This window comes from Electrona antarctica (genome assembly GCF_951216825.1).
Source record: "Electrona antarctica genome assembly, chromosome: 17".
Taxonomy (NCBI): Eukaryota; Metazoa; Chordata; class Actinopteri; order Myctophiformes; family Myctophidae; genus Electrona; species Electrona antarctica.
In genome coordinates, this window is record NC_136798.1 from 18,981,865 (window position 1) to 19,009,207 (window position 27,343).

Below are 27,343 nucleotides of genomic sequence, written 5' to 3' on the forward strand. Positions count from 1 at the left end.
GAATTAGTAGATTTACAGTAGTCCGGTCTGGAGGTAGTCTCCCTATACTTTTCCATTGAGGAACTGTAAGCCCTGGTGTCAGATAGGACCCTTATGTTGACAAATAGCACTGACGGAAGCTCATGAGCGATGGTAGAAATGTAGTCTCCCACACAGGAGTTCAGATCCCCTGGTAGGACAGAGATTTAAGAAAGCATCTGTGCCACTATGACATTTCAAAATCAGCAGATACAAGGCTTATACATCTGCTATTTTAGAAAAAAATTTAAAATCTTTGAATATACCTGTATATATATATATTTATAAGTGAACATTTTAAACTCAAAGCTTTGCTTCTGGGGTCCCTGGGACAGAGTCGGCAGCCAGATACATAATCATTTTGGGGTTCCTTGACACGAAAAGTTTTGAGCATCACTGATATTGATAACAATTTCAGAAAAAGATTTATAAGACATTTGTAGAATCGGCCTAAGGTCTTAACGGGTTGCAATGTGCAATGCAGTTCTTTCAATCCAGAAAGAATAAGTGAATCTTATCTTGTCATCACCATTCAGGAGGATCAAATAGGCTGCTAGGCTTATCAGTGCAGCAGTGTTCTCCTTAGGTGCAGTGATAATGAATATGGGAAATCTTTAATCATTTGAACCCGCGTCCTTATTCTGGTGGGGAAAACATTTGGCAAAAAAAAATAAAAATACTCTGAATAGATCCCTGGGGGACTTTGGTTAACTAAAAGTACCGGGTTTAAGTAGTTAATATCCTAAAATTAACAACGCCATTCCAACCCCCAGAAAATCAGACGAAACAGTAACTGGCTATTTCGAGAGGATTCAAATGACCCATTTTTATTGTGGACAATTGAGATACATGAGTGTAAATATCAACAAAAGTTAATGGGTGACAACTGTACATTACATTCTAACAAAGAAGGTGATGGTCACGCTGTCAGCTTTAACCACATAATCCCTATATACTTCATTTGATGAATAGTGGAAAAGAAACCCCAATCTGAATGCTCAGGTTGCAATGCAACACTTTGTAGGTCCACTATTTTTCAACATTTTGATTTTTAAAATTGTATTATTATTTGAACATTTGTCTATAATGACATGCCCTAAATAGGGGTGCCAGGGTTATAAAGTGGTTAAACATAGGTTTCCTTCAGGTACTTGAACCCGACAGGCTCGGAGTAAAGTTCATACTAGAGGAAGGAAGGCACTGGTGCAGGTAAGAAATTACCATTTTGGTCATTTCTTACCTGCATCCTGTGAATTAAAAGGGCTTAAACTGTCTGAGATGCTCCAGTGCCTTCCTTCCTCTTGCTACCCGTCCTGCCTCTGAGACGCACCAGAATATAGCCTACCACAGGCTTGAGGCCCGGTGGAACTCCTTGTCTAAAGTTCATACTACTCATTTGCTCTGCATAAAGACAGTCCATAGAAAAAAGGTAAAGCAACTCCATGACTAAAAGTTTAATCGGTTAACACTTTGAATCACACCTCTATTTCTACATAATACCAATACAGCCATACAATACAAGTATACACGATTATTCTGTGTGGTTAGAGGAGGAAAAAAAAATACAACCAAAGTAGGGATGGAAATGCAAACAAATATATATATTTTTTCCGTTTCAGCTTGTGAACGCGTGAAAGCCACCTCAACACCGATGTCATCATGGGTATGGATCCCATGTATAACGGATAAGAAGGATACGAAAAATGAAAAATAATCACAATTTTAGTAAACATAGCCCAGATAAGTGTACAATATGCACACTTGGAGGAAAGGAGCATAGAAGAGAGGCAGTGAAATTAACTTAAAAAGTGATAGGACAAGGAGAACGAAAAACATGACAGATTACTCTTTCTCTTTCTCTCTATCACACGGCTGTGCGGTTAGAAAACAATAGTCTCTGCTGTGTGTACATGAGTTCCATCTTCTGGCAACTGAGCGCCACTGGAGGAAGAGAAAAGTACTGTGGCGGAAGAAGGGGTCTTTGGGGGAGTCAGTGTTCCTCAGCCAAAACAGCAGAAGAAGTGGGGAGGGAAGGATAGGAAAATTGGCTGGATATCACCATCTCAAGTCTTTTTAAATCCTTCTATTTCCCCAAAGTCTCAATCATCCATTCGTTTTTTCAAAGCAAGGTTTCACGGGTGTTGCTAGGATGGGTTTATATTCTGTGTATGTGTGTGAGTGCGCGTGCACGGCTTGTGGCCGTTTTTCTTTTTTGCAAAGTTCTCATTGGTTGTTTTTCGCTTTGGCGTGTGTAAGGATGTGAGACTTGAGGTTGGTAGACTGGGCAAACTTCTTATTACAACCGTCAAAGGGGCAGACGTACGGTCGGTCTCCAGTGTGGATCCGCACGTGAGTGCGCAGGTTGAAGTCCAGAGAAAACCTTTTCCCGCAGCCCTCAAAGGTACACTGGAAGGAAAATACACGGGTTTATTCGGTTGTTAGAAAGTGGGTGGATGGAAGGAAAATACAAGGGCGTGGGGATTATTCAGTTGTTAGCAAGGGGGCGGTTGCATCCTTATTTGCCTGCATCAGAGCTAGACAAGATGGCAGGGGTGCGAACGTGACCCCTGAATATCTTTTTCAGAAAGCAGAACAGAGAATTTTTATGTGAAGTCTGAAGTACTAGGTACATTCTGTTAGCTTGACCACAAACACTAAGAATGTCATTTAGATGTTGTTCAGAAAGATGCTAGGTTTGATGTTTTTATCTTAATTCAGTTGCTTTGAAGCACTCCAACGTCCCTAGATAGTACACTAGCAAAGAAAAGGGCAACTTTTTACACTCAAGGGCTTAAGCCAAGACTTTGCCGTATCTACAAGCTCAATGCATTTTCTGCCATGAACATGTTTTTCGCCTATAATTACATGGAAAAAATAAAATAGGGACACTATTTTGAAAGTGATTAAATTAAGACTCAGGATATTGCAGTGTAACGATTAAAGCCAATTAGGAAGGTTATGCATCAGCTTGCCTAAACGATTGATCGCCGAGTAGGGATCACACACTGCAAGAAGAGTACCAAGATGTGATCCAGACCCGATACATATAGGCTACATGTGTTTTATTTTAATTAATTTTGACGTCTCACATACATGCAGGAGAATAGTGTGAAATGCAGAGCAGACAGGACGCAAAATCTTGATTTTCATTAAATAATTCTGTCTCTCTGCATCCACACACACACACACACACACACAGTTTGTGCTGCAGCGTAGATTCCAACACGGTTTTATCAACATTATTCAAGTGAGATGATGCGTTGGTTTTATAGACTATTAAACAGCAATATTAGGCTAATATAGCTACCAATATGTATGACACCTGGATTTACCCAAGGAATAAGTATGACACCTGAATTTACCCATGGAATAAAGGTTATATATTATCATCTATCGATACAGACAGACAGACTTTCTGTCTGTGTGCTCTCATTGGCAATATGGACGTTCTCGGGGGTGCAGTTGCAACCCCGTTCATACTGTATGATGTCCAGTCGACGAGAGTCAAATATCAAACCTGCTAGATATTCAGAAATGCTCGGGAAGGCATCGGCGAGCGCTTTTATCACCGATGGATCTTCTCGCAGAGCCTTTCACACACAGCGAGCAAAACCTCTGCAATCAAAGCCCGATCTTGTGTCCAATTAGGGGTTTTGTCAGCGAGCGCCAAAAAAGCTCCGATAGCATAATCGGAGCAAATATTGTGCAGTGTGTAGGGCACCTAACATCTACTCAGGCTTTCGTGTGCACCCCAGACAGTTTTTAAGTTGCTTGATTCAATATTTAGTCTACATGGATGTCTGTCCGCAGGTACGCACCTGGAAGGGTTTCTCCCCTGTGTGAACCAGTTGGTGACGTTTGAGTTTCGAACTCTCCACAAAGGCCTTGCCGCACTCCGCACACACATGCACACGGGGCCCGTGGGTGTGTAGGTGCTTCCTCATGGCCGAGTTGTCCCTAAACATCTTGGTGCAACCCTGGGCCCAAAATAAAGAACAAGATACATTAGCTGGTGTGCCAACAGACCTACAAACAAAAAAAAACTGCTTTGAAAATCAATCCCGATTACCATTCCATAGGAAGGAAGGAACGCTCTGAAGTAATGTATTTGCAATGTTTCTGTGGTGCTGTTGTTTTTTGTTTCATATTAAAAAAAATATTTCCATCCAGTTTGAGCCGATTCACTGAATTTAGACCGTCACCAGACCGTGTCAGTAGGTAGAGACCTCTGGTCTAATCACTGACACTAATAACACGGATTTCACAATGGTTTTCTAGCCAGCAAAATTGCAGCTCTGGTCCAAGTAATATCTAAGGAGGGTTCATTCAAGCATACCTCACGGTTTTATAAAAAGCAGCGTGTGCCCCATATATAAATAAGAGAACGACGCTCGAAACGTCTACGCTGCGAATAAAACTTTAATGTTTTGGAGCATGACCCAGTGTGTACTCTTATTTTTCATTATGTTTACTCCTATCCTGCACATGGCGTTTTACATTTCAGATATGCGTGCTATTCTACTTGTCCGTATATAGAAACAAGCACTTCTTCTATAATTATGCGTTAAATCTAGTCTAAGAATAGACAACGGTCACGTTAAAAGGACAGAATGATTGTTAAACACTTTATCATCAGCGCCACTACATACACGGAAGGAATGGATAAATCGACGGCTAATGCAACTAGCACAAATGCAATCACGTGATTTTTAACTTGAATACTAGTGTGGGCAGCAGTCTAGAGCCCTGCTCAGGCAGAGAGGTTTATCCAAGGCAGCGGCAGCCTGCAGCCGAAGAAAATACATTGGGCTGTACTGATACTTGTTTTATTTGCCCTGGGCAATTTATCTTATAGATATATAGATTAAATACACACAGAGTTCACATCCAACATCACACTTCTTTTTTGCATTTCAAGTTCAAGAGCAGTCCACAGGAATTAGTAAACGATGAAAGATGCCATTTAACGAATTCTTATATATACTTCAAGTAAGGCAGCAACAACCTAAGGTTTTATGAAAGCCTCTGGAGGGCTCTCATGGCGGTAGATTCCAGACAAGTGTCAGGGATGTTTCTCTGAGAAGACGGAGGGGGCAGAACACTTACTTTGTGCGGGCAGGCTATCGTCCTGGGAGCATCGTCCTCTTTGATTTTCCTTGGCTTCATTCTGTGGCGGGTGAAAAGTACATCTAACATGAGTCACACACACACCAAACCTATACTTTTAAACTAAGACATCCAGGTCACCATCCCCGTTATAAAGGTAATGTCCAGGATGTCCTGGTGTTGTGTGTGAAAATGTATACAGAGATTTCATTTCAACACACACACACTTGTCACGGAAAATATTAGCACAGTTCAGATTAAACTTTCAAAATTAAATTGGTTAAAACCATTTTAAACTCTGCGGCATCTAATTAGAAAAATGTTGTCTTTGAGAGTACAAGCCTGCCTGTGTGGTTTTCTGACCAAAGGACCTTTATTACAGCCTTAACCAGTAGCTTTTTGGGGAATAAATAACATAACACGACATGACATGACCAGACTGGCCATCTGGTAATGCTGCCAAATGCCAGAAGCAGCCAGGATACTTTTGGACCGACCTGGGCTGTAAATGTCATCATTTTATGTCTGGAAAGCATTTGCAATGCATTTGGCATGATATCAGGGCCTAATTATTACATTAGACTGAGAACATGCCTAGGGGAGGGCAATATGGCAAAAAAATGGAACACGATCCATGATCTTATCACAATTGCATTTTATGTAGGGTTTTTAAGACTATTTGGCAAGTTTCTGAATAGTACTACCACAATCAAACAAACACTTTGTTAAAAAATATAGGTTTTTAGTCAATTTTTAAAAGCATCTGTGGACTGTGGTACTCTCAGGTGGCAGGGCAGGCATTCCACTGACGTGCGACAGTAGAGCAGAAGGCACTAGGACCACAACGGAAACCACAGGGGACTTTTGTTTTATGTTTTTAGCCCAAATGTCTGACTGTACTTCGTGCCGTTTACATTTATCACTAATAAAGTATTCATACTTTAATCAACCAATTGATTTAACTATTTTTAGCCGGATTTCCATCATAACGTAGCAGAATTACGACGCTTTGACGAAAGGTAACTTTAAACACCGGCAGTCAACGTAACATGTTATTATATGAATTAAAGCAATAAAGGTGTTAAAAAAATAAATAAACTCATGTCAAATGGGGATCCATGGCCTAATATATATCAAACTGGAGGTCTTTACAATGAAAAAGGTTGACTCATTGATCTAATGCCTTCAGTAGTAGAGTTGTTTGCTTTGGCTGTGTAGTAGCTTGGTCAGTTGCAGCCAGCTGGCTGCTAGTTGCCAGCTGGGAATTGCTACTTGTAGTAGATTTAGACATTTCAAAATGTCTATTTTGGATCAGATAACGTCTCTAGACAACCTAAAAAATCTGCAGATTAATCTAATTAAGCGTTAATGCCATAGGGAGTGTGAAACCCTATCCCACCACATATTATGGTCAGTGGTGTAATGGTGACTTTTTTTTCCCGGTACCGCGAACGTGCACTCGCCTACATCACGGCAAACACAAAAGTAGACAGTAGCGAAACTAAAAAGTTTGCTTTGGACGAATTAATCTGTTCTTTGATGGTGGAGGCGGCATTCTTGTTGCGTGCGGAACACCACAGCAGCAGTAGCCTACTGGAGCCATACTGCTGTTAAAGTGTTGCTTACCGTATGAGTCCGAGAACGTGCGCTCAGGTAACAGTTAAAGCTCTTGTCGAGAACGTGCGCTCAGGTAACAGTTAAAGCTCTTGTTATGCAAACTAGTAGCCATTTGAATTCGGCACGGTACTTGACACGGTGTGAAAATGGGGGGGGGGCACACACCAGTAACCCTAGACCCTCACATTGGAAAAACCCATGTGTCGTGGGTTCGAGTCCCGGACCGGCCCCGAAATTTGTAATAATTCGACGGCAGTAACATTAGCGTTTTCTCTCAAACAGTTGATTCTTTATATATCCATATGATATGATTCTTTATATATCCATGAGTCAAACCACCGTGATCATGGGAAATGGATGGGAAAGTCCCTGGCAGTCAAAATGACTAAAGTGTTCTTTATAATCTAAATACTTAAGCATTCTTGACATCTGGTCCACATAAAGATAGAATTTCAAGAGCCCCCCCCCCCCCCCCCCCCACACACACACACACACACACACACACACACACACACACACACTTGTCCATATTAAAATCAAACACTCACCTGGCAAACTCAGCCAACTGTTTGGGGTCTGACAGGTCGATCCCAGGGATTCCACCAGGGGGCAGCTTCTTCCCGGTCATGTATTCAGAGTAGTCAGGAGGGGAGTTCTCCCCGATGATCTGCTCTTCTACCACCGACTCGTGGTCGATGTCTTTATATTATCTAGGAAACATTGCACAAACTGAACCGATAATGTAGTGACATTTCCCCATCTACAAATCGGGGGGCATATATTGATGTACTCTGAGTGAATGTCACTGGTTAAAGCTTATACATATTGTGAAGGGGCGTGTCTGATGAAATAAATGACAAATATCTAAATATTGAAAAAATCAAGCAACATAAAAACGGTCTGGGATGCACACAACAGTCCAAGTAGACATTAAGTGGTTTTAACATGGTTATTAAAGTGATTTAAGCTGAATGGGCTCATCCAGGAGGGGGCGTGTCTGATCTAATGAATGTCCAATATCTAAATATTGAAACGAGCAACTTAAAAACTGTTTGGGGTGCACTCAAAAGCCCGAATGTATGTTAAAATGACCCCAACAGTGCTTTAAAGTGAAATACCCCTTCACGATTTTATCATACGTTATACACACAGACTTCGAAAACAGGGAAAACTTTTAAGGAAAATCAGAGATGCTTCGTGCAACCAGATCATGTCTCATGCTGCAATACTTTCTGGTAAATACATTTAAATCCATTAATGGACGGATCACGGATGTCTGCAGAAGTGCAGATGTGTGCACAACAACGTACGTCAGTGCGTCTGCTGCCACTGCCAGCAGTATCCAGCTTTTAGCTAAATCCAAATTAAATCCCAGGGCCATAACAAAAAACACATTTTCTTTTTCTTACAACACATTCCGTATCACCCCCAACACCATACAGCCGAAACGTGCACGTCTGCATGCAGTGTTATGTGCGCCAGTAGTTTGCGGCCTTGCAGCAGAACAGAAGCAGTGTGTGCGCACCTCCTCACCACCACGCGCACCGCCATCGCTGCCTGACCGGGGCCCAGGCGCCATGTTTTCGGGCCGCCGCCGCCATACTTATGAGTCTCGGGGAGAAAAATATGGCGGCGCCCAGCAACACACTAAAACATGGCCTCCCTTCAAAACAAAAACATTTCAATCGAACACCGATGCACGTCTCCGCGGTCGAAAACGGGCGTTATTCGGGGAGATTTTCAACCGACATGATCAATTTCCAGGAATTAGTCTGGTGCAGGAAGGACAACGCCCTGCAACAAGGCCTCGTGCATGCTCCCGCAAACCGAAAAGCGTGAACAATGCAAGGATAGAACCGGACCGGGCGGATTTTAGAAGCGCAATAACTCACCCGATGCCCACATAGTCACAGAGAACTCCCCCTCCAGAGTTTTTATCTGCACCTGCTTCTGTTCCCATTTCCTCCCTCCGGCCTCCGCGCTGCACAAATAGCTCTTTTTCCCCGCTCTCTTCCCGGCGCCGCCGCCGCCTCCCGCCCGCCTCATGCGGGAGGAGCCGCTGCTCTTCCCGGCCACGGTCACCAGAGTCTGCTCGATGTACTCGTCCTCCGCGCCGGGGGCCGGCACCGGGATGAGGATCTGGTCCTCGTAGCAGCAGCCGTCCGCACCGTGCAGCTCCGAGTCATCGTCCCCGCCGACCACCTCCTCGCGGGTCTGCACCAGGATCACCTCCTGGTGGTGGATGTTGTGGAGGCTGTGCAGGTTGTGGTGGTCAGTCACCAGCGGCTGCAGGGCGATCATGGGCTGGCCATCATCGTCGTCCTCGTCCTCCTCCTCTTCATCATCGTCGTCGTCCTCGTCCCCGCCGACCACCGTGGTCTCGATGGTCTCCACCGGGATGGTCTCCACCTCGATCTCGTGAAGCTCCACTATCTCGGCGGGCATCTCGGAGCCGTCCGCCTCGATGTACAACGTGTCCCCCACCCCCGATGCCATGGTGCCGTATTCCGCCAGCTTGACTCCCTGGACTGGACCCTGTCCCTGTGCTCATTCACGCACGCCGTGTTGTGTATTATTCTTCGGGTTTCTCTTACTCTTTCCTTTTTCCGTGCACCCCCCCCTGCTGCATGCACACACACTCATACGTACGCACACAAACACACACACACACGCCCCCTCTCGTCTTCTTTCCCTTTCTCTCTCTTCGATAACAACTCTAGTCTAGTCTTCTCCCTCTAGTCCGTGTGTCTAGTGTCTGCTGCTCTGCTCCAGTCCAGTCCCACACAGTGCACAGTGCACACCACCACCAGTTCTCGCCGCCACTACTGTGGGATAACGCGAGACTTGGCGACCCCAGAGGGTCTGGGGAGGGAGGGTTCATGCACTGACACCGTTATCAGTATGGCAGATAATATAAATTATGCAAACGATGAAATGCACATTCAATGTTCATTGTTCATCTTTTATTATCTACTATTGTAAAATCTAACAAGCCCTGCTGTGTATTTAAAATTATTCGTATTGCATCTCAGATTTAACATTTCCAATTTTGATAGTATTTAATTATTATTATTATTTTGACCAATTGCATCCCTCCCATTTAAAAAAATGTGTTTTATGATTATGTATCTTGTTTGTACACATACAATGATGATATAAGTGATAAACCTGACCTCATATAAAGGCTTACACTGTCTATTTAATGACTGCATCAATCAATCAATCTGGGACCGCAAACTTGACTTGGGTCAGTCATCTGAAATTGTATTAGTTCTATAATCTGACCTGCAGGTGGCGGTACAGATACATTCTGCCCTACTTCCTCTTGCATGAGACATTTGCAGCTTGACAAAAACTGCTTCTAGCTGGAATCAGGGGAAAAAACAGGCTTTTAATCCTGACATTTGATTATTTACTTGGACACATGGTCAGTTATAGCCTGATCAACATGTGTGAGCAAGGGAAAGCATTGTCAAAGCCAGAATCTATTATCTACCCGGGTGCCCCAATTTCCAAAATTATTTCAATGGTTGCTTGTTAAAATGATTTGTTTCTTTTTCAAACTATTGTTGGTTAAATCATATTTAATCATATTACATGATGTCTATGGAAGTCGTAACATTTCTTTTTATGTTAATGTCTCCCACAATGTCTGAAAAAAAATCAGAAAATTTGCATTGTCTACATTCCTATGTAATAACATGCGTTTATGTAACAATGTCAAAGCTTCTTTGTATTATTAGTTTGATCAGATTTGGTTATTGTTTACACTGGCATGATATGGAGCATTAACCTAGTATTCTCAACCATTGTTCATCTGTTTTGGGCCATTGTAGCCTACTTTAGAGATTACATTAATTATAATCTGAAAATACTCAGGGGAAAGGAAATCAAGATAAAATCCTCTATGAAGATGACTCAGGAGAAAACAGCATAGGCCACGCAGGCAGTGTCATGTTTAAATCCGGTTCACTCTCCCACAGTCAACAGGGAATCAATGGCAATTGGATACTGTATATTAGATAGATAAATAAATAATAGTCTCTACTACAGCAAGACTTGCCACAGCTGCATATTCTAGGAAAATACCACAAGTCTTCAATAGGGGTCGTCATTCATTCTTGCCTGAGTGGGATTTCTGAATGTCTCGATACTCATCGTGACAACTACAGTACATCAGCAATGGTCGTTTCCCTAACTGTTCAACTGAGTTATTAAAATAGGCCTAAGATTCAGATCTAGTTATTTGAGCAATGAGCACACAGCTGTGGTATTCACAAGCAATTGTTTTCAGAATTGATCTGTCTTTCCGTCCGTCCGAAAGACAGGTCCCTTGAGGAAGCAGGGGAAGGGGTCTGGGGCAAGTATGACCTCAGGATTAATTATTGTGTACACATACAAGTGTAGATGTGACTTAAAGAGTATATGGAGGACCTCTGCTGGACAGAATAATACATTGCCAAGGCTTGGTTTGACAAATTACTTTTGGTTTTTGCCCACTTGGGGAGTTAGGCCTATCAGACATGTAGTTGAATATATCCTATATTGTTCTGAAACAGTGAAGCATGGTTTTTCAACACCTGGGTTTTAACTGAGTGAATGTCAATCTCAATTGCATTTGTGTCCAACTGTGTGAAATTAACACACTGAACATAATATATCTTTGCTTTTGGGATGTGTGCTGTCCTGTGCAGGTGAGTAGAGGTACAACAGTTAATTGGACAGATTTAATCTATTATACAAACATAATCAATACTCGATTAATAGCTTAATCGATCCCTATTATAGGCAGGAATGTTCGAAACATAAGAAGCGACCCGCTCACTCCTCATGCATCGAAGCAAGCGTGAGCTCAGTTAGGGGCTCTCCCCAGGTTGGCAGAGGGAGAGTAGTAGTAGCGCCCAGGATTATAGTTTAGGCAATTGGCACCGGGTGAAAAACGGGTTACAAAATCGTGGGATACAGGTTAGATAATGCCAGTTAAAGTTCAAAACTGCACACACTGTTCCCCTCAATACCACCAGAGACAAGAGTTTGTCACAGTAACTTCACCTCGTTACCTGGCATATTTTCATTTTTTTTTAACTAAAAATAAAATGGCTCTACAAGCTCAAATCACGTGACGTTAACTTGCAGATTATTTTTCTATCTATCTGTTGTAGGCTAAAACAAAGTATATAATGTGTCTGGTTTACGTGGGTTAAGTCAACAACAGATATATACTGCGACTGCTCCACTGACAATGAATGAGTAACCAACTTTGTGGCCCGGGGCCACTCACAAGTTAAAGGACCACTTCACCACTTTTCAACTTCTCTTCCTATAATTGGTCCTAACTAATGTTCATGATAAAATACCACCATTTTTTTCCTACTCAGTCTGTGTCTCATAGGAGGGCTGTGGGCAGTTCAGAAACCCGTCCACCAGTGACATCATCGATGGTGAATCCAAGCTAATAGAAACGGCAGGCTTTCTTTTCCTGAAAAGTTGCAATGCAAAAGTTGAAGCCATCGTTCTCACGATAATTAAAATCGAAATATATTTTAAAACAAATCTTGTTTAAAAAAAAATCTGCCTAATGATGATGTCACTGGTGGACGGGTGTTCGAACTGCCCACAGCCCTCCTATGAGACACAGACTGAGTAGGAAAAAATGGTGGTGTTTTATCATGAACATTAGTGAGGACCAATTATATGAAGAGATGTTGAAAAGTGGTGAAGTGGTCCTTTAAACAACTAAGAATTGCACTGAAATGGAGAAATTCTTGTTGTTCATGAATGTTGACATGGAGCTAAAACCTGGAACAAACAAAGTTTGGAAATGGTTAATATAATCCCACCTTGGTTGTGAGTCATTGTGGAACAACCTATAATGACATCACAACTGTGATCCTTCAAGTTCTGCTTTGTAGCTTTAGGACAGCTGCTGTCCAACCTAACAAATAGGCCCATTGTTTGAACTCCCTAAATGAACAGGATTATCTTATAAACTCTCTTTTAGGATGGATTCTGGCTTAGCTACATTCTTCGCCAATACAAATATTGTGTCACTGGAACATAAAACCCCCATGTGCCATGCTTTTAGAGGATAAGAAGCCAGTAAATATTCTTCTGCTTCAAACACAAGAAAAGGGGGAATTTCCCCCACAATGTCAAAGCACGCGATTAGCATTTTGATTTCCTGATCTCTTAAAAGCTCTTACTATATAGACCTCACAGAGGTTTGTTTGCATGCATTATTTGTATAGAATATAGGCTATCTGAGCCGCCAAAAGAAGGCCTGACAGAACAGAACACTACATGTGATGTGATGTAGGGAAGGCGACAAATAGTCAAGTCTCTCTAGCAGCCGCTAGAGGACGTGCTGCTTCCACAATCCACACCAAGCAGATTCATAGCTATAAATATATAGTTTTAAAATTTGTTCAGACTCTAGTGGATGGCAAATTCAACATGTACCATAACTATAATGACAGCAGTGGTGAACAATAGTTATATACACCCCATTACTCCTCATAAAAAGTATCTAAGTAGCTACACAAGTTTATACTTAGTAAAAGTATAGCTAGCTTTCATGGTCGTTAATGTGGCTGAGTAGCCTATGACACTGAGTGATTGAATAAAACATTATGACTACAAATGGATGGAGACAAAAAGTTCTCTCCTTGGTGGTGTGATAGTCTACTTGCCAGCCCATAGAGCCCCATTGTGAACCCGGACATGTTGAGTACACCATGGTTTTATGTTAGAAATGTTGATTATGGGTCCCCAGCATTTAGAAACTGCCGGATGCTAACTTGCATATGTTGAGCAATTTTCATAATTGGCATAATATGTGACCATACCATTAACAAGGCAAAACATTAAAAATGTCATCATGCTTTATGTAGCATGAGGGCGATGTCAAGTATATACTTGACAAAGACTGTGAGGTCGAAACGTCGTATTTTCTGCCTGTCTGTCGCTAAATAAAGTTTGGAGCATCTTAAAGTGAGTTGCGAGCCCCTGCTTTCTTTTTATTGTTTACTGTTTCTACAGTTTTGGCTCAGCACCAATGGAGGATGTGCGTTACTTTTCTTACCATGAATTCTGTACTGGCCATATATGGAGCGTGTCTTGAGTGTGTAGGGTTTGATGAGGTCAGATCAACATATGGAATGTCAGAACAGGTCAGCTCCATACATGGAGATCTATGGGTGGCAGTGGGGGCAGTGTCTTGAGTGTACAGGTTTGATGAGGTCTGGCCATATATGGAGCGTGTCTTGAGTGTACAGGGTTTGATGAGGTATGGCCATATATGGAGTGTGTCTTGAGTGAACAGGGTTTGATGAGATCAGATCAATATATGGAATGTCAGAACAGGTCAGCTCCATATATGGAGATCTTAGGGTGGCAGCGGGGACAGTGTCTTGAGTGTACAGGGTTTGATGAGGTCTGGCCATATATGGAGCGTGTCTTGAAGGTACAGCGTTTGATGAGGTCAGATCAACATATGGAATGTCAGAACAGGTCAGCTCCATATATGGAGATCTTACGGTGGCAGCGGGGGCAGTGTCTTGAGTGTACAGGGTTTGAAGAGGGCCCAGGTGGTGCCGGACATGTTGAGAACTGTAGTTTTTGCCGGCTGCACTAATAAGTTAACTTTGGGGTAGGTCCGTCTAGAGTTTAAATGGACAGGTATCAGTCAAAAGGGAGACATCGAAGAGGAAGGACGGGTGGGGTGAAGGATCAACATATGGAATGTCAGAACAGGTCAGCTCCATATATGGAGAAGTGTTTGAGGTTTGAGATCAGATGTAGAGTTGTTGGCCGGCTGTTGTACACACTTTTCAACATGGAATAAAAAGTTCACTTTTGCCAATTATTGTCCCGAGAGACCATCTTTGTTTGGACAGGTGGACAACCTGGCCTGACAGGGGAGGATAGACAGTTGGTTTGACCTGCACAGTGGGAGGCACACCATTCTGTCCTGGGGCCACAAATCAAACACTGAGCAGTTTACTATTTTGGCAGACTGTTTGGCACTCTCTCTCTCTCTCTCTCTCTCTCTCTCTCTCTCTCTCTCTATCTCCATCCCCCTGCTACAATCTTTCATCACTGTCCCCCTCTCTGGTCTCTCTCCTTTATCTCTCTCTCTCTCTCATCCAGCTTGTCAGTACCCTATACTCTCTCTCCCTCTCTCTCTCTCTCTCTCTCTCTCTTAATCTCTCTCTCTCTCCCTGTATTTCTCGGTATTCCCCACCCCCCGCCCCTCCTCCCCTCCCTCTCTCTCCCCGAGTATCCACGCTCCCTCCCAGTGGTTGGTTGGTTCTCGGAGGAAAGGAAAGGAAAAGATGGCACCTCGGACGCCGCTGTCAGATCCTCTCGTCCCGGTCTCCCGTTACCCTGGACGGACAGCGGCGTGTTGAAGAAGCGGCTCTGATCTGAAATGGCTCCGAACACCGCCTCACAGAGACCGGATAACGCTGCGCTTTAAAAGACACCACATAGAGGCAGAAACAACGCGTTTGTTTCTCCGTAAACCTGAACATCTGCTGCACATCCAACCGACCAACCAACCGGCAGGCTCGGCTCGGCTCGCATCGCTGTTGATTACAACAACCCTCCTCCCCGACCGAAACCAGAGCAATTGGATCGCTTGTTGGTGACCGAACTGTTCCCGAGGGGGGGACCAAAAAAGACTGAAGCATTATTAAAAATCACAGTACAGAGAGAGGAGGAGAGGAAGGGCGAGGAAGATGAGGTAAGCAACAGCAAGCATGCGTTTGTGCACTCTTTGAGATACTGCTGCGCGTTTATTACGGCGTAGGTAGCTACTGTACACTACAGTACCCACGTCTACACAGGCAGGGCAGGCTGCAGCGTTTAATGATATAGCATTATATAAGCCACCCAAATTATTATAATTAATGTCTTTGTTTGTACTAATATAATAAGGGGGTGAAGAATGACAGAAAGGCCCTGTACAGCACCATGGCGTGTGTGTGTGTGTGTGTGTCTGTCTTGTCTGTCTGTCTGTCTGTCTGTGTGTGTGTGTGTGTGTGTGTGTGTGTGTGTGTGTGTGTGTGTGTGTGTGTGTGTGCGTGCGTGCGTGCGCTACAGTACGTGTAATGGTGTGCTTTCATTCACTGACCGGCGTGTCACCTGTCCTGGCTGAAATAGGCCCCACCGCCCCACCTATCTGGGCCTTAATTAGAACCAAACCCATGTGTGTCTGTGTGTGCGTGTGCATGCGTGGGCGTGGGTGTGGGTGTGTTTGTGTGTGCGCGCCTGCAGGTCGAGGTCAAAGGAAGGGCATGGCAAAGAAAGACCAGGGGTCTTTGAGAGGGTTCAGGGGGTCCCCAAACTGAACCTTACACGTCTGTAACAATGACAGAGTCTGTGTCTGTGTCCTAATACAGTGGTTCCCAAACTGGGGGGTGGTTCCAAAATAATTTTGGGGGGGTCCCCACAGATGTTTAGCTTAATGTGCAATATTGTTTTGTCACTCAACAGTAAAGAAACCAACTTCAACATACAGTATAGGCGTATACAGAGAGTCTACATATTTCACACGTTACAATTTAAGGAACTTTTATACCAGTATTACGTAAGAAATAGGCAAACATTGTGAAAATAGCCGATCTACAAGCTCACAACGCCTCGCAGTATACAAGGCGCCGTGAGCCTGTATATAGATTGGCTATTTTCACAGAACCGAGTCAAATTAAATGTATAATGCATATTCCAAGTGCTTGTCAGGGTGGGTGCGTCCCCAGGTTCAAAATCAAATATGATTATTTAGGGAAGTCACAGCCTGAACAGTTTGGGAACCCATGGCCTAATATGCATGTCAAAATGGAAATGAAATGAAATGAAATGTAAAAGGTTTGAGAACCACTGCTGAGGTGGGCTGGAAATGCACAAAACATGCAAACATAACCAGTGGTGGAAACTAAGTAACTAAGTACATTTTACTTAAGTACTGTACTTAGGTACAATTTTGAGATTTTTTACTTTACTTGAGTATTTCCATTTGTCAGTACTTGCACTACATTTCAGAGGGAAAATATTGTACTTTTACTGCTACATTTATTTGAAAACTATAGTTACTAGTTACTTTGATTATTATTACAAATCATACATTAAACACTTCAGCCCTACATTTCGTCATTTGAAAATAGCCGATCTACAAGCTTCTAGATCAGCTATTTTCAAAAGATGTTTTATACATTTGAAAACTTGAAATTATACTTTTACTCGAGCAAAAATTGTGCATACTTTTTCCACCACTGCATGTAACATGGTCATTCCCTGACCATGCAGGTGTCTCTGTCTGAGGACGTGTTTGTGTGTGTCTCTCTGCAGAGAGCAGAGACACATTGTTAGCATGGAGTTGAGAGACTACATGCATGGAGCAGTTATTATAGCTGGTAGGCTACAATAATGTTATTATACCAAATTGTTGGTGTGCAATGACAACTTAGTGTTGATCATTATAATCAATGAGAAATATTATGTGAAAGTGTTTGCGTTGCTTGACGGAGCACACATGGTAGCGTGTGCACTCACGCAGGCACGCACGCACACGCATGTACGCACCAGAGGCGTATCTACAATAAGGCGAGGACAGGCGTCCAACTGTCCAAATCCATTTTCTGCCTGGCCAAAATCCATAAGATGAGAAAAAAAGAGGACAAAAACAAGACCTGAGAGCTATTAGTGGACAGCTGATTGGCCGTTGCGGTAGAGCGCGACCCTCAATCACCCATTGGAATGTAAACGCATGCCTTTCAGCCTTTGTATCCTACTCGTCTGGCAGGTATATCTCTTTGAAAACCTTTAGTGCTACGATTGTGCGTGGGGAGACGATAATTAACACATCTTGCCTGCCCAAAATGTAATTCTTGCCTGCCCAAAATGTAATTCCTGGAAACGCCACTGGTACGCACACACGAACGCACACTCTCTCTCTTCTAGCTCTTCCTGGTTTGGAGGGGGCAGAGCCAATCAGCCAAGGGCCTTCATTGTAGGACGTCCAATCATAAACTCTTCCTTGTCCAAATCCATTAAGGACTAATTGTACTGTTTCACTACGATAAGGGCCTATCAGCAGCAGTAGTGTCACTTGCCGCAGGGAGTGGCCGACTGGCCGCGGTGCCTGTCAGCTGGTATTTGACCAGTAGCAGACAGTGTGGGTAGAGAGGACACTTGGCGCGGGTTTGCCACGGCCCAGGGCAACAACAGGTTGAGGGTAATTGTCGCTGGCACAGAGTGCTGCAGCTAGTGTGTGTGTGTGTGTGTGTGTGTGTGTGTGTGTGTGTGTGTGTGTGTGTGTGTGTGTGTGTGTGTGTGTGTGTGTGTGTGTGTGTGTGTGTGTGTGTGTGTGTGTGTGTGTGTGTGTGTGTGTGTGTGTGTGTGTGTGTGTGTGTGTGTGTGTGTGTGTGTGTGTGTGTCACCCAAGGTCAGGGTGTCTTATCCCCCAGGACAATCTCTTCCTATCTTCCTCTCTGACCATCATCCTAGGGTTGGGGCATATGACATCAATATCACGATTATTGTACATTAAATAAGTCTACAGTATATTGTGAAAATATCAGGTCTACAAGCTCGTTGTGAGCTTGTAGAGGCCAGAGGGGTGCTGATATTGCATGTTGGCTCACTGGAAACACTCTGCTACACCAAAATAGCAAGAAAATAGGAGATCTACAACATCCAATGTGTTGTGGTGTGACATGTTTGAGCTATTTTTGAAATAGGGCTTAGTTAACTCACCACTAGCACATTTCAATAAGATGTTGGGTTGCAACTTTATATAGAGTCACACTCTGTGTGCGTGCGTGCGTGCGTGCGTGCGTGCGTGCGTGCGTGCGTGCGTGCGTGCGTGCGTGCGTTCGTGCGTGTATGTGTGCAAGTGCTTAACTTATCAGGGTTGCATGATATTGACAAACAAAATACTGCGACACTTTCTTGAACGTTAGACACAACTGCTCATCAATACACAAGTTTCCACCGGCTCGGCCGAGCGTGCATGGCGATAAACACTAATAAGTGTTGTGCTCACTCATCACATTCCTTGTCAGCGCCGGTCTCGCTTCTCAAAATAGACCGTTCTTCTAAGTCTTTTATTTTCAGAAGATCAGAGGCACATCATCGTCATCTTTTCAGCACAGGACCCACATTGAATATCGTCTGTCGGGTGGAAACCTCATATGTCCAAAACGGTTTCTTTTCATGATTTTAAATAAACAAAATAGAAAAGTAGCGGATCTGCAAGCTCAAGTGACTTTTGATGCTTTAGTGTGACGCTGTAGTATGATCACGTCGTAGTGCATTAATTTACGACAAAACACAAAAAGTTGGAGATAAGAGGTTTCTGCCCGACAGCGACGATATATTTAGTCGTCTGTCCTGGGATCTAGGCTGATTAAAGGCATCCTAGCACTTCTGTCATGCTGGGACAAACAGAACCCGTGGCCCATTTTGAATTGAAGAATGCTGCTGGGATAGACGTAATGAACTGACACTTGACTCAACCCTCTCTCCCCGCCTCACCTGACAAGGTGGTCGGTCTCGCCCCTACCCATGACGACCAATAACATACATTCTATTAGCCACAGTAACTCATTGACCACCAACACCCCCATCTGGTGTTTGAAAAAGGTATTCCAGGACCGCCGCCCAGTCTATTAATACGGCGAGACTCTTAGTTTGAAAGCCGTTTCACTCGGAAGCCGTGAGTCAGGAAGTGAATTATCACTATTTAACGGGTGCTTTGATTGTTATTTAATTCACCCAAAACATACTTTTTGTACCCGAAGATCATAACGTTTAGAGAAATGAGCCGCAAATCTAGCTTGTTTTGAGCCAAAAAAAAGAATCAGAGATATTACGATTCTAAAAACTGCGTCCCCATAGACAGCATAAGCCAGCAATATTTTCATTTCTGTTTTTTTCCTTTTTATTTCATCGCACCGCTACCGGAGTGTTATGAGCGCATACAGGACACAAAAGGCGAACTCAGCGCAGAGAGCGTTTGGACCGGGAGGCGTCAAAAGGCACTATCGGTGCTGAATGAGTTAACCCCAGTGTCTCTATTTTGGAAAAATAGAAAAGAAAAAAAAGTATATATATTTTTTTACTTTGTTTTCCTGGAAATAACCGATTTATAAGCTCATGCCATGCCACATTTCTATGCATCGTGAGCTTGTAGGTAGGCTATTCCTTCTATTTGTCATATGACAATACTTACAACTTACAATGGGTTTGTATAGAAAAAAGGAGGCATGTCTGATAAAATGAGTATCAAAAATCTAAATACATGAATCAAACAACTTAGAAAACGGTCTGGTGTACTGTACTCACAAAAGCCTGAGTAGACGTTAAAATGACCCCAAACATTGCGAAGTGAAATTTCCCTTTAATGTGACATGTCTCTGGCAGCTTCATATTCAGACCGTCGTCTGAATATAAATGGTGACCTTTATGTCACTCGTCTAGTTTAGTCCAGTGACAGAACATATGTCCCCTTGAATCAGTGCATAATGTCCTGTGTGTGTCAATGCACCTTCACTACCTTGTCAGCAAAAAGCTGTGCTAAAGCACAGTTTTACCGCACCCCCTGTTCCAAGGCACATTCCTCATATAGCACTTCTTGGCAAATAGCTTGTTTTAGGAAAATAGAAATACTGCAATGATTGTTATTCAGTGTGGCTGGAAGATCGACCAGAGGCTTGGCTGTGTGTGTTATGAAGGATGGGTTTAGGTTAGCAGTGTGTTCTACAAGATGCACTGTAGGTGGCAACATAGACTGACTGAGTGCCACTTGCATCCACAGTGCAATCTCTGTGTGTGTGTGTGTGTGTGTGTGTGTGTGTGTGTGTGTGTGTGTGTGTGTGTGTGTGTGTGTGTGTGTTTGTGGACATGCATGTGTGTCCATGAATACTTTCTGTGCGAGAATTCATACACATACACGCCTTTTGACATATAGCTTCATGTGTACTGTATATATGTACAGCATGTTTATGATTGAGTATCATACTAGATCAGTTGGTCTTACATTTGTATATGTATTGTGTGTGTTTGTGTGTGTTTCTGTCTGTGTGTGCACGCACAGGGAAGAGGTTTATTGGCATCCTAGTCTGTGTTTGTGTTTGTACCTCACTCTGTACAGTATGTGTTACTACTACGACGTAAAGCAGCGATGTTTCTTGCAGCGATCTAATGAGCATTGATCTCAGTGACACGATGTGGGCTGCAAGTCAAACAGGCTGGCCAAGGTCACATGTATTGTACTAGTACATGCTGTTGTTACAGTGGAAGAAGGCCAAGAAGAATAATTTATGAGGCATGTCCGCTTTTACTGAGACAGGGCAGTGACGAGACATGGGAGGGAAGACATGCAAGGAGCCGGGAATAAAAAAACCCCAGGAAAGCTTTGATTGATGGGTATTTCAGCTGCTAGACTGTCTTCCTTCTCCGTCTTTCTGATCTATACATCGACTCTGCCGGAGGACTTTTATGGTCCAAATCTTCAAAACAGTGCCTGTTTCCCTGTGCCTGTTTATACACACACACACACACACACACACGCACACACACGCGCACACACACGCACACACACACACACACACACACACACACAGCGCACCCGCAAGCATACGCACGCACATCCACATTTACCACTATACCAGCAGTTATCAGCCACTGGAGTGTGGTGGTGTTACTTTATCTGCAGAAACACACAGTTTGCTTTGGTAGCCCAACAACATCCCAGTGGACCCTGTCTACTAAAAACAAACAGTGAAGTAGGGCCCGACCGATATGAATTTTTGTGACCGTATACCTACAACCGAGTTTAGAGAGGGTACAATCAACGATAACCGATCCGATATGCAACGGATAGTGAAAAGTATGTGCAAAGAATTTTAACGATTATGAGTATGTGAAAGGTACAGTGACAGTAGTACATCGGCAGTAGTTACATCGGTATGTAATACCGATACATTTCACCGATACGATATTACCCGATATGCCAAATGAGGCCATATCAGAGGCCGATATATCGGCCACCGACGCAACGGCACAACAGTGAAAGCACCAAAATACAGAGAGAGAGATTATGCAGGTAAACACCTCCACATAGAGGAAATATATTGTTTTGTTAATGTAATCACAGGGAAAAGTGACATAGCTATGCCTTTGTGTGTCTATGAAGCGGAGGCTGCTGTGTTTGTTGTTGCTGGTGATGAATGACCAGTGGAATCTGAACGAGAGCATTGATGTGTGGTCCTGGCCTGCGGGCTGCCGGCCGCCATGCATGCGCATGTGGGACGTGCTCTAGACTAGATGCTCCCACCAACACCAAGTGAAGTGGGAAATTTCATTAAGCTTTGAAAACCCGGGCTCCATCGATCCTGCACCGTCGATGCATGTAGCCATCAATTCATATTGATGTGAAGTTGTGTGTGTGTGTGTGTGTGTGTGTGTGTGTGTGTGTGTGTGTGTGTGTGTGTGTGTCCTATATCTATTATATTCCTGTTGAATGAACAGGGACAAACATATTGTTGCTGCCGGGCAGAAACCTCTTATCTCCATACTTAAACTTTTTGTGTTTTTTGTTTTCACAAATTAACGTCCTAACTTGATCATACTACAGCGTCACACAGAAGCAGCAAAAGTAGCAGATCCGCAAGCTTGTAGATCAGCTACTTTTGATCATTTGAATTTGAATCCTGAAAAGTAACAGTTTTGGACACATGAGCTTTCCACCCGACAGAAACGATATCACTGATGATGAATCACAGATGCTCCTTCATATTAAAGATGCAATCCGTAAATTCTATGTCACACCAGGGATTGGAGCCTGGGTTAGGTCTTCTGCGTGGGAGACCAAACTTCTCTACCGCTCACCCAAGTGACAATCCCCGCTTGGCCAGGGGAGATATTGGGCTCATGAGTTCCAGGCAATACAGTGTAGGACACCTTTAATGGGGTCAAGTGTTGTGGAACTTGATGCCCGTGGTTAGCTTATGGAGAAGTGGAGCTGCCCTACTGTGTACAGTACACGCCATAGTAGATTCTCAGTAGACTCTCAAGACCATGCACACGCTTTGTTCCAGTTCTATATTAAAGGGGAATTTCCAAACATTCCTAAAATAGACGCAAAGTTAATTGGGGGGATTCCCCCGGCCAACGCCCAGATGCCAAAACCTTTGTTCATCTCCACACATGGGCCCTGTTTAATGCACATACATTATCGTTATTACTGAACTGAAAGCATAAATAAAATATGAATCCTAAAAGGCCAGTATTTAAACATTAGTTCGCAACCACATTATCCTAGATGTCCCTGCTGTGGCTAAATGTCATTATCGGCAAAAAGTTTCAAAAAGTTCAGAAATAGCACAGAAAGTGCACAATGTGGCACAATGCAACGCGTTGTGAGCTTGTAGATCAGCTATTTGAAATAGGGCCTAAGTGGTTAAAAGCCAGTCCAAAGTAATTTTAGCTTGTATTGATTGGCACGCTACATGGCACGGGGCATGCACACAATTTGCTCATTCAGGAATCCTAGTCCCAACCCACACAAAAAAAGAAAAGAAAACATTGTAGCAATACATTATTATGGAAACCTCATTATGTCTAAAACTGCTACTTTTCAGGATTCAAATTCAGAAAAGTAGCAGATAGACAAGCTCAAAACAAAGCGTGTCATTTCTCAACCGTTTAGGACGCGGGGCGGCTCACCGGAACCGGGCCGGCACCCTGGGCGTGTTTCTGTGGGTCTGGAAGTTTCGGGGACCCCCCGGGGACGCCCACACGGAGTTGCACCACTTACTTCACACGGGTGTGATTTTGCACAAAAAGTAAAAATACGGAGATAAGAGGTTTCGTTATGTTTAGTGGGGCCCAGTGGACTTTAGAAATTGAATGAAAAAGCAGCAATTCAAAAATCGCCTTTATTTTGGTCCACAAATCACACGGACAGTGGTCGTTTTATGATCGGTACGGGTGCATGAGTGCACCCCTGGTGTGCCAGTAAACCTTGGTAAATAGCAGATCTACAAGATGACAAAGTTGTGAGCTTGTATCTGCTATTTACGGCATACAACAAAGGACATAAATCAGGAATTAGCCGAGAGTGAAAGGGACCCTCTCGCTTCAGAGCTTTGCTCTCGTTACACTTTGCAAGTGTACAGCTGTGCATGTGCTTTGAAGTCGGAACAGGTATGCAGCGCTCCAGAAACGCACCTTCGTTGCAAAGTGAGACCCTTGGGCAGTGAGTTTTCAGTGTTTGTAGTGGCCAACGTTGTTTGTTTGAATATTTTATTAGACAACATATAAATGCAAACAGCACAATGTACAGTCAGGCATTTTGTCCAAAAAGGATTTCACCGAAGAAAGACCTTGCGGTCTTGTTTCCATTCGGGTGTGTGTTGGATGTTAGCTGAAAAGCTGGTACATGCAATATAATACAGGTCTGCATTACGTACGCCCTGCGCTGTAGACATATCATAATGTCATTATTAGTAGTAGCTGTAAAGCCTATTAGTTGTAGCAGTAATAGTAGTCGGATTGCTACTATCGCAATTATTTTTAGCCATTACCTTTTCAGTGAGTCGAATAATTGGGAACTTCGGGAAGGTTATTTTAAAATATCTTTTACATTATATATATCTTTTTTTAATGTATTTATTTAAAAAAGATCGATTAACAACTCTAAAGTTATTTTATACTTGTCGTGGACAATTTCACATACCACGTTTTGATCTTTTAGATGTTTCAAATGTTGAAATACTTTGAGCATTTTGTCCAAAATACGGATTGATAACGGTTATTATATTGAATTAGGTCTATAGATTATGGCAATCTTTTGTTTTATAATCGATTAAATTGATTAGTTTGATTAATTGTTGCACCTGTATACTCTAGTAGTAGTAGTCATAGTTCTAGAGTTAGTATCATTCAATATTGTCATTCATGAAAAGGCATCCATGACAGACACAATGCATTCAGACAGGGTGACTAATGAGTCATAATTCAGCATAGTCAGAGATGACACAGTAAGGCGCTTGAAAGGTTGATCCACAGAGACAGAGAGAGAGACACTGAGGGAGGGAGGGATAGACAGAGAGGTAATCAAATCTTTGTGAATGAGAGGAAAATCACCCTCACTCCCCTAAAGTCCCACTGCCAGCTCCCTGTGATGTGTGGTGTAATTAAATAGATCAACTCCTGTGTGCGCGTGTGTGTGTGCGTGCGCCTGCCTGCCTGCCTGCCTGCCTGCCTGCCTGCCTGCCTGCCTGTCTGTCTGTCTGTCTGTCTGTCTGTCTGTCTGTCTGTCTGTCTGTCTGTCTGTCTGTCTGTCAGTCATGTGTGTTTTGGCAATGTAAACTCATGCCAATAAAGCCCTTTGAATTGAATTGTGTGTGTGTGTGTGTGTGTGTGTGTGTGTGTGTGTGTGTGTGTGTGTGTGTGTGTGTGTGTGTGTGTGTGTGTGTGTGTGTGTGCGCGTGTGTGTGTGTGTGTGTGTTTTATCCTTAAGTGCATGGCTTTAACAAATCAGACCCGTCTGAACTGAGTGGTACTGTACTGTACTGTACTGTACTGTACTGTACTGTACTGTTGTACTGTACTGTACTGTACTGTACTGTACTGTACTGTACTGTACTGTACTGTACTGTACTGTACTGTACTGTACTGTACTGTACAAGCCCTCCTCCATGGTGTGTGTGTGTGTGTGTGTGTGTGTGTGAATATTATGCACATCGTAAAGCTATTTGGAGAAAACGCAGTATATATAAATGCACCATCAACCATTCCTCTCTCTCTCTCTCTGTCCCCTGCTTTGTCTCATGCTGAAGCTCTCTCCTGCTGTACAGTACAGTATGCTAATGGTCTGGCTGTCACAGTAGCACTTGACTGGATGCTCGCCTCTCGGGTCCCTCTGAGGCACGCACGCACACACGCACGCACGCACGCACGCACGCACGCACGCACGCACGCACAGTACAAATGGAGGTGTTTTGCTTTAAGGATTATTATTGCAGTGTGCGGCCATAGCTCTAACCTGGAGAGAGAGAGAGAGAGAGAGAGAGAGAGAGAGAGAGAGAGAGAGAGAGAGAGAGAGAGATGGGGGAGGGTCTGTACAGTGGAACAGGAGGCTGGCTCTCTTCTCCTCATTTCATCCTCATCTCTCTCTCTCTCTCTCTCTATCTGACACATTTCCCTCCCCCGTAATCTTCCTCTACCCTTGATTCATTCTCGATCACCCCACTATTCAACCATCTCTACCTGTATCTCCATCTGTCTTACCATCTCTATCCTTCCCTCAATCAACCTGTTTTTCCCCTCTCCCCCGTCTCTCTCTCTCTCTCTCTCTCTCTCTCTCTCTCTCTCTCTCTTTCCGTAAGGAGCTCCAAAACGTTCTCAGATGAAAGTGCATTTTGCACATTCGTTTGGAAATCAAGATCCCAGGCACAGAGTCCAAGTCCAAGTTGCTTGAAAAGTCAACACGGCTGTCTGCCATGCAGGGGATTTTAGAGCGATTGATCCTTCCGTCTGCTGACAGGCCTTAATATGAAGATGCCGATTTCCCTTTCCAGCTTTGGCACATGCCCACAAGTGCCGAAACTATTAGTAACTGGTTTGCTGACTATGGTATTATTGTCTCCACCAGGCCGAAGGCATGGGGAGAGAGTATGTTTTGCACTCCGTCCGTCCGTCCGTGTGTCCGTGTGTGTGTGTGTGTCCGTCCGTCCATCCGTCCTTCTGTCTGTGAACAGCTAATCTCCGGCACCGTTAACCCGGTCGATGCCACATTTTGCACACACACTCCCTGGATGCCAACGATGAACCTCTGTCCCAAAATTTCCAGAACGGCCTGTTATAGCACCACCAGGAGGCCGCTTTGTGCAAAACAAGTTTTTGGACAGTACACCTACAGATTTGGTCCAAACATCACGCAAATTGGTACACAGTCTCTCTAGAGCCATTCAACGAAACGGGTGTTTCAGATTTCTCAGACTCCATCCTGATTGGCTAAGATTGGCTTCCAAAGTTCGCAGGAGTGCTCAGTTTCAAACAAAATGCTGCAAATCATGAACACATCGTGTGATATCTGTGAAATTGTGCACGCACATTCCCACTAGGCCGAGGAAGAAATGCCACATGAACATTTTCAACCCAGCCTCATGGTGGCGCTATAACTGGCCAAAAAGTGTTTTACCTCTAACTGCACGGATCTGTGGATAACTTTGTATGCAAACTCCCTAGAAGCCAAGGAAAAACCTTTGCCTGGAATTTTTCACATCTGCTCTTTATAGCGCCACCAGGAGGCCGACATATGTTAAACACATTTTCTAATATTACTCCTTCAGATTTTATCCAAATATCACGCAAATCGGTACACATGCTCTCCATAGTCATGTGATCAAGACAGGTTTGTTTGATTTCTCATAATCCACCCTCATTGGCTACAATTGGCTTCTAAACTTTTCAGGAGTAGCCCGCCTTGTACCTGTTTTGTACAAATCGCCACAACTACTAAACGCAGCGTCCGATTGTGGTGAAACTGTGCATGCATATTCCCACTAGGCTTTGGAAGAAATGCCACTTGACA

At 43.6% G+C, this 27,343-nt stretch overlaps 2 protein-coding genes across 2 annotated transcripts in view; one reads left to right on the forward strand and one right to left on the reverse strand.

The window, feature by feature from the left end:
• Nucleotides 1–812: 812 nt before the first annotated feature.
• Nucleotides 813–10,349, reverse strand: LOC306940444 (transcriptional repressor protein YY1-like). Its single transcript, XM_079525527.1, has 5 exons — nt 8,634–10,349; nt 7,290–7,440; nt 5,125–5,185; nt 3,837–3,995; nt 813–2,424 (listed from the first exon to the last, which is right to left on the reverse strand). Exons 1-5 carry the CDS (start codon nt 9,235–9,237, stop codon nt 2,242–2,244), a joined length of 1,158 nt encoding a protein of 385 aa, XP_079381653.1. The 5' UTR covers nt 9,238–10,349; the 3' UTR covers nt 813–2,241.
• Nucleotides 10,350–15,115: 4,766 nt separating this feature from the next.
• The window catches only part of evlb (Enah/Vasp-like b), an 81,532-nt gene continuing 69,304 nt past the window's right edge, over nt 15,116–27,343 (forward strand). Inside the window, exon 1 of the mRNA XM_079525528.1 lies at nt 15,116–15,484. Coding sequence (XP_079381654.1) covers nt 15,480–15,484 — 5 coding nt within the window. The 5' untranslated portion in view covers nt 15,116–15,479. The remainder of the gene's footprint in view (nt 15,485–27,343) is intronic.

What these genes read in the sequence shown, in the direction of transcription:
- LOC306940444 (XM_079525527.1), bottom strand. Translation starts at nt 9,237, where the DNA reads ATGGCATCGGGGGTGGGGGACACGTTGTACATCGAGGCGGACGGCTCC. An exon ending in TGTGACTATGTGGGCATCGG is followed by an intron (nt 7,441 to 8,633) that starts GTGAGTTATTGC and finishes GATAATATAAAG; the next exon opens with ACATCGACCACGAGTCGGTG. An exon ending in CAGGGGAGAAACCCTTCCAG is followed by an intron (nt 2,425 to 3,836) that starts GTGCGTACCTGC and finishes TTTTCCTTCCAG; the next exon opens with TGTACCTTTGAGGGCTGCGG.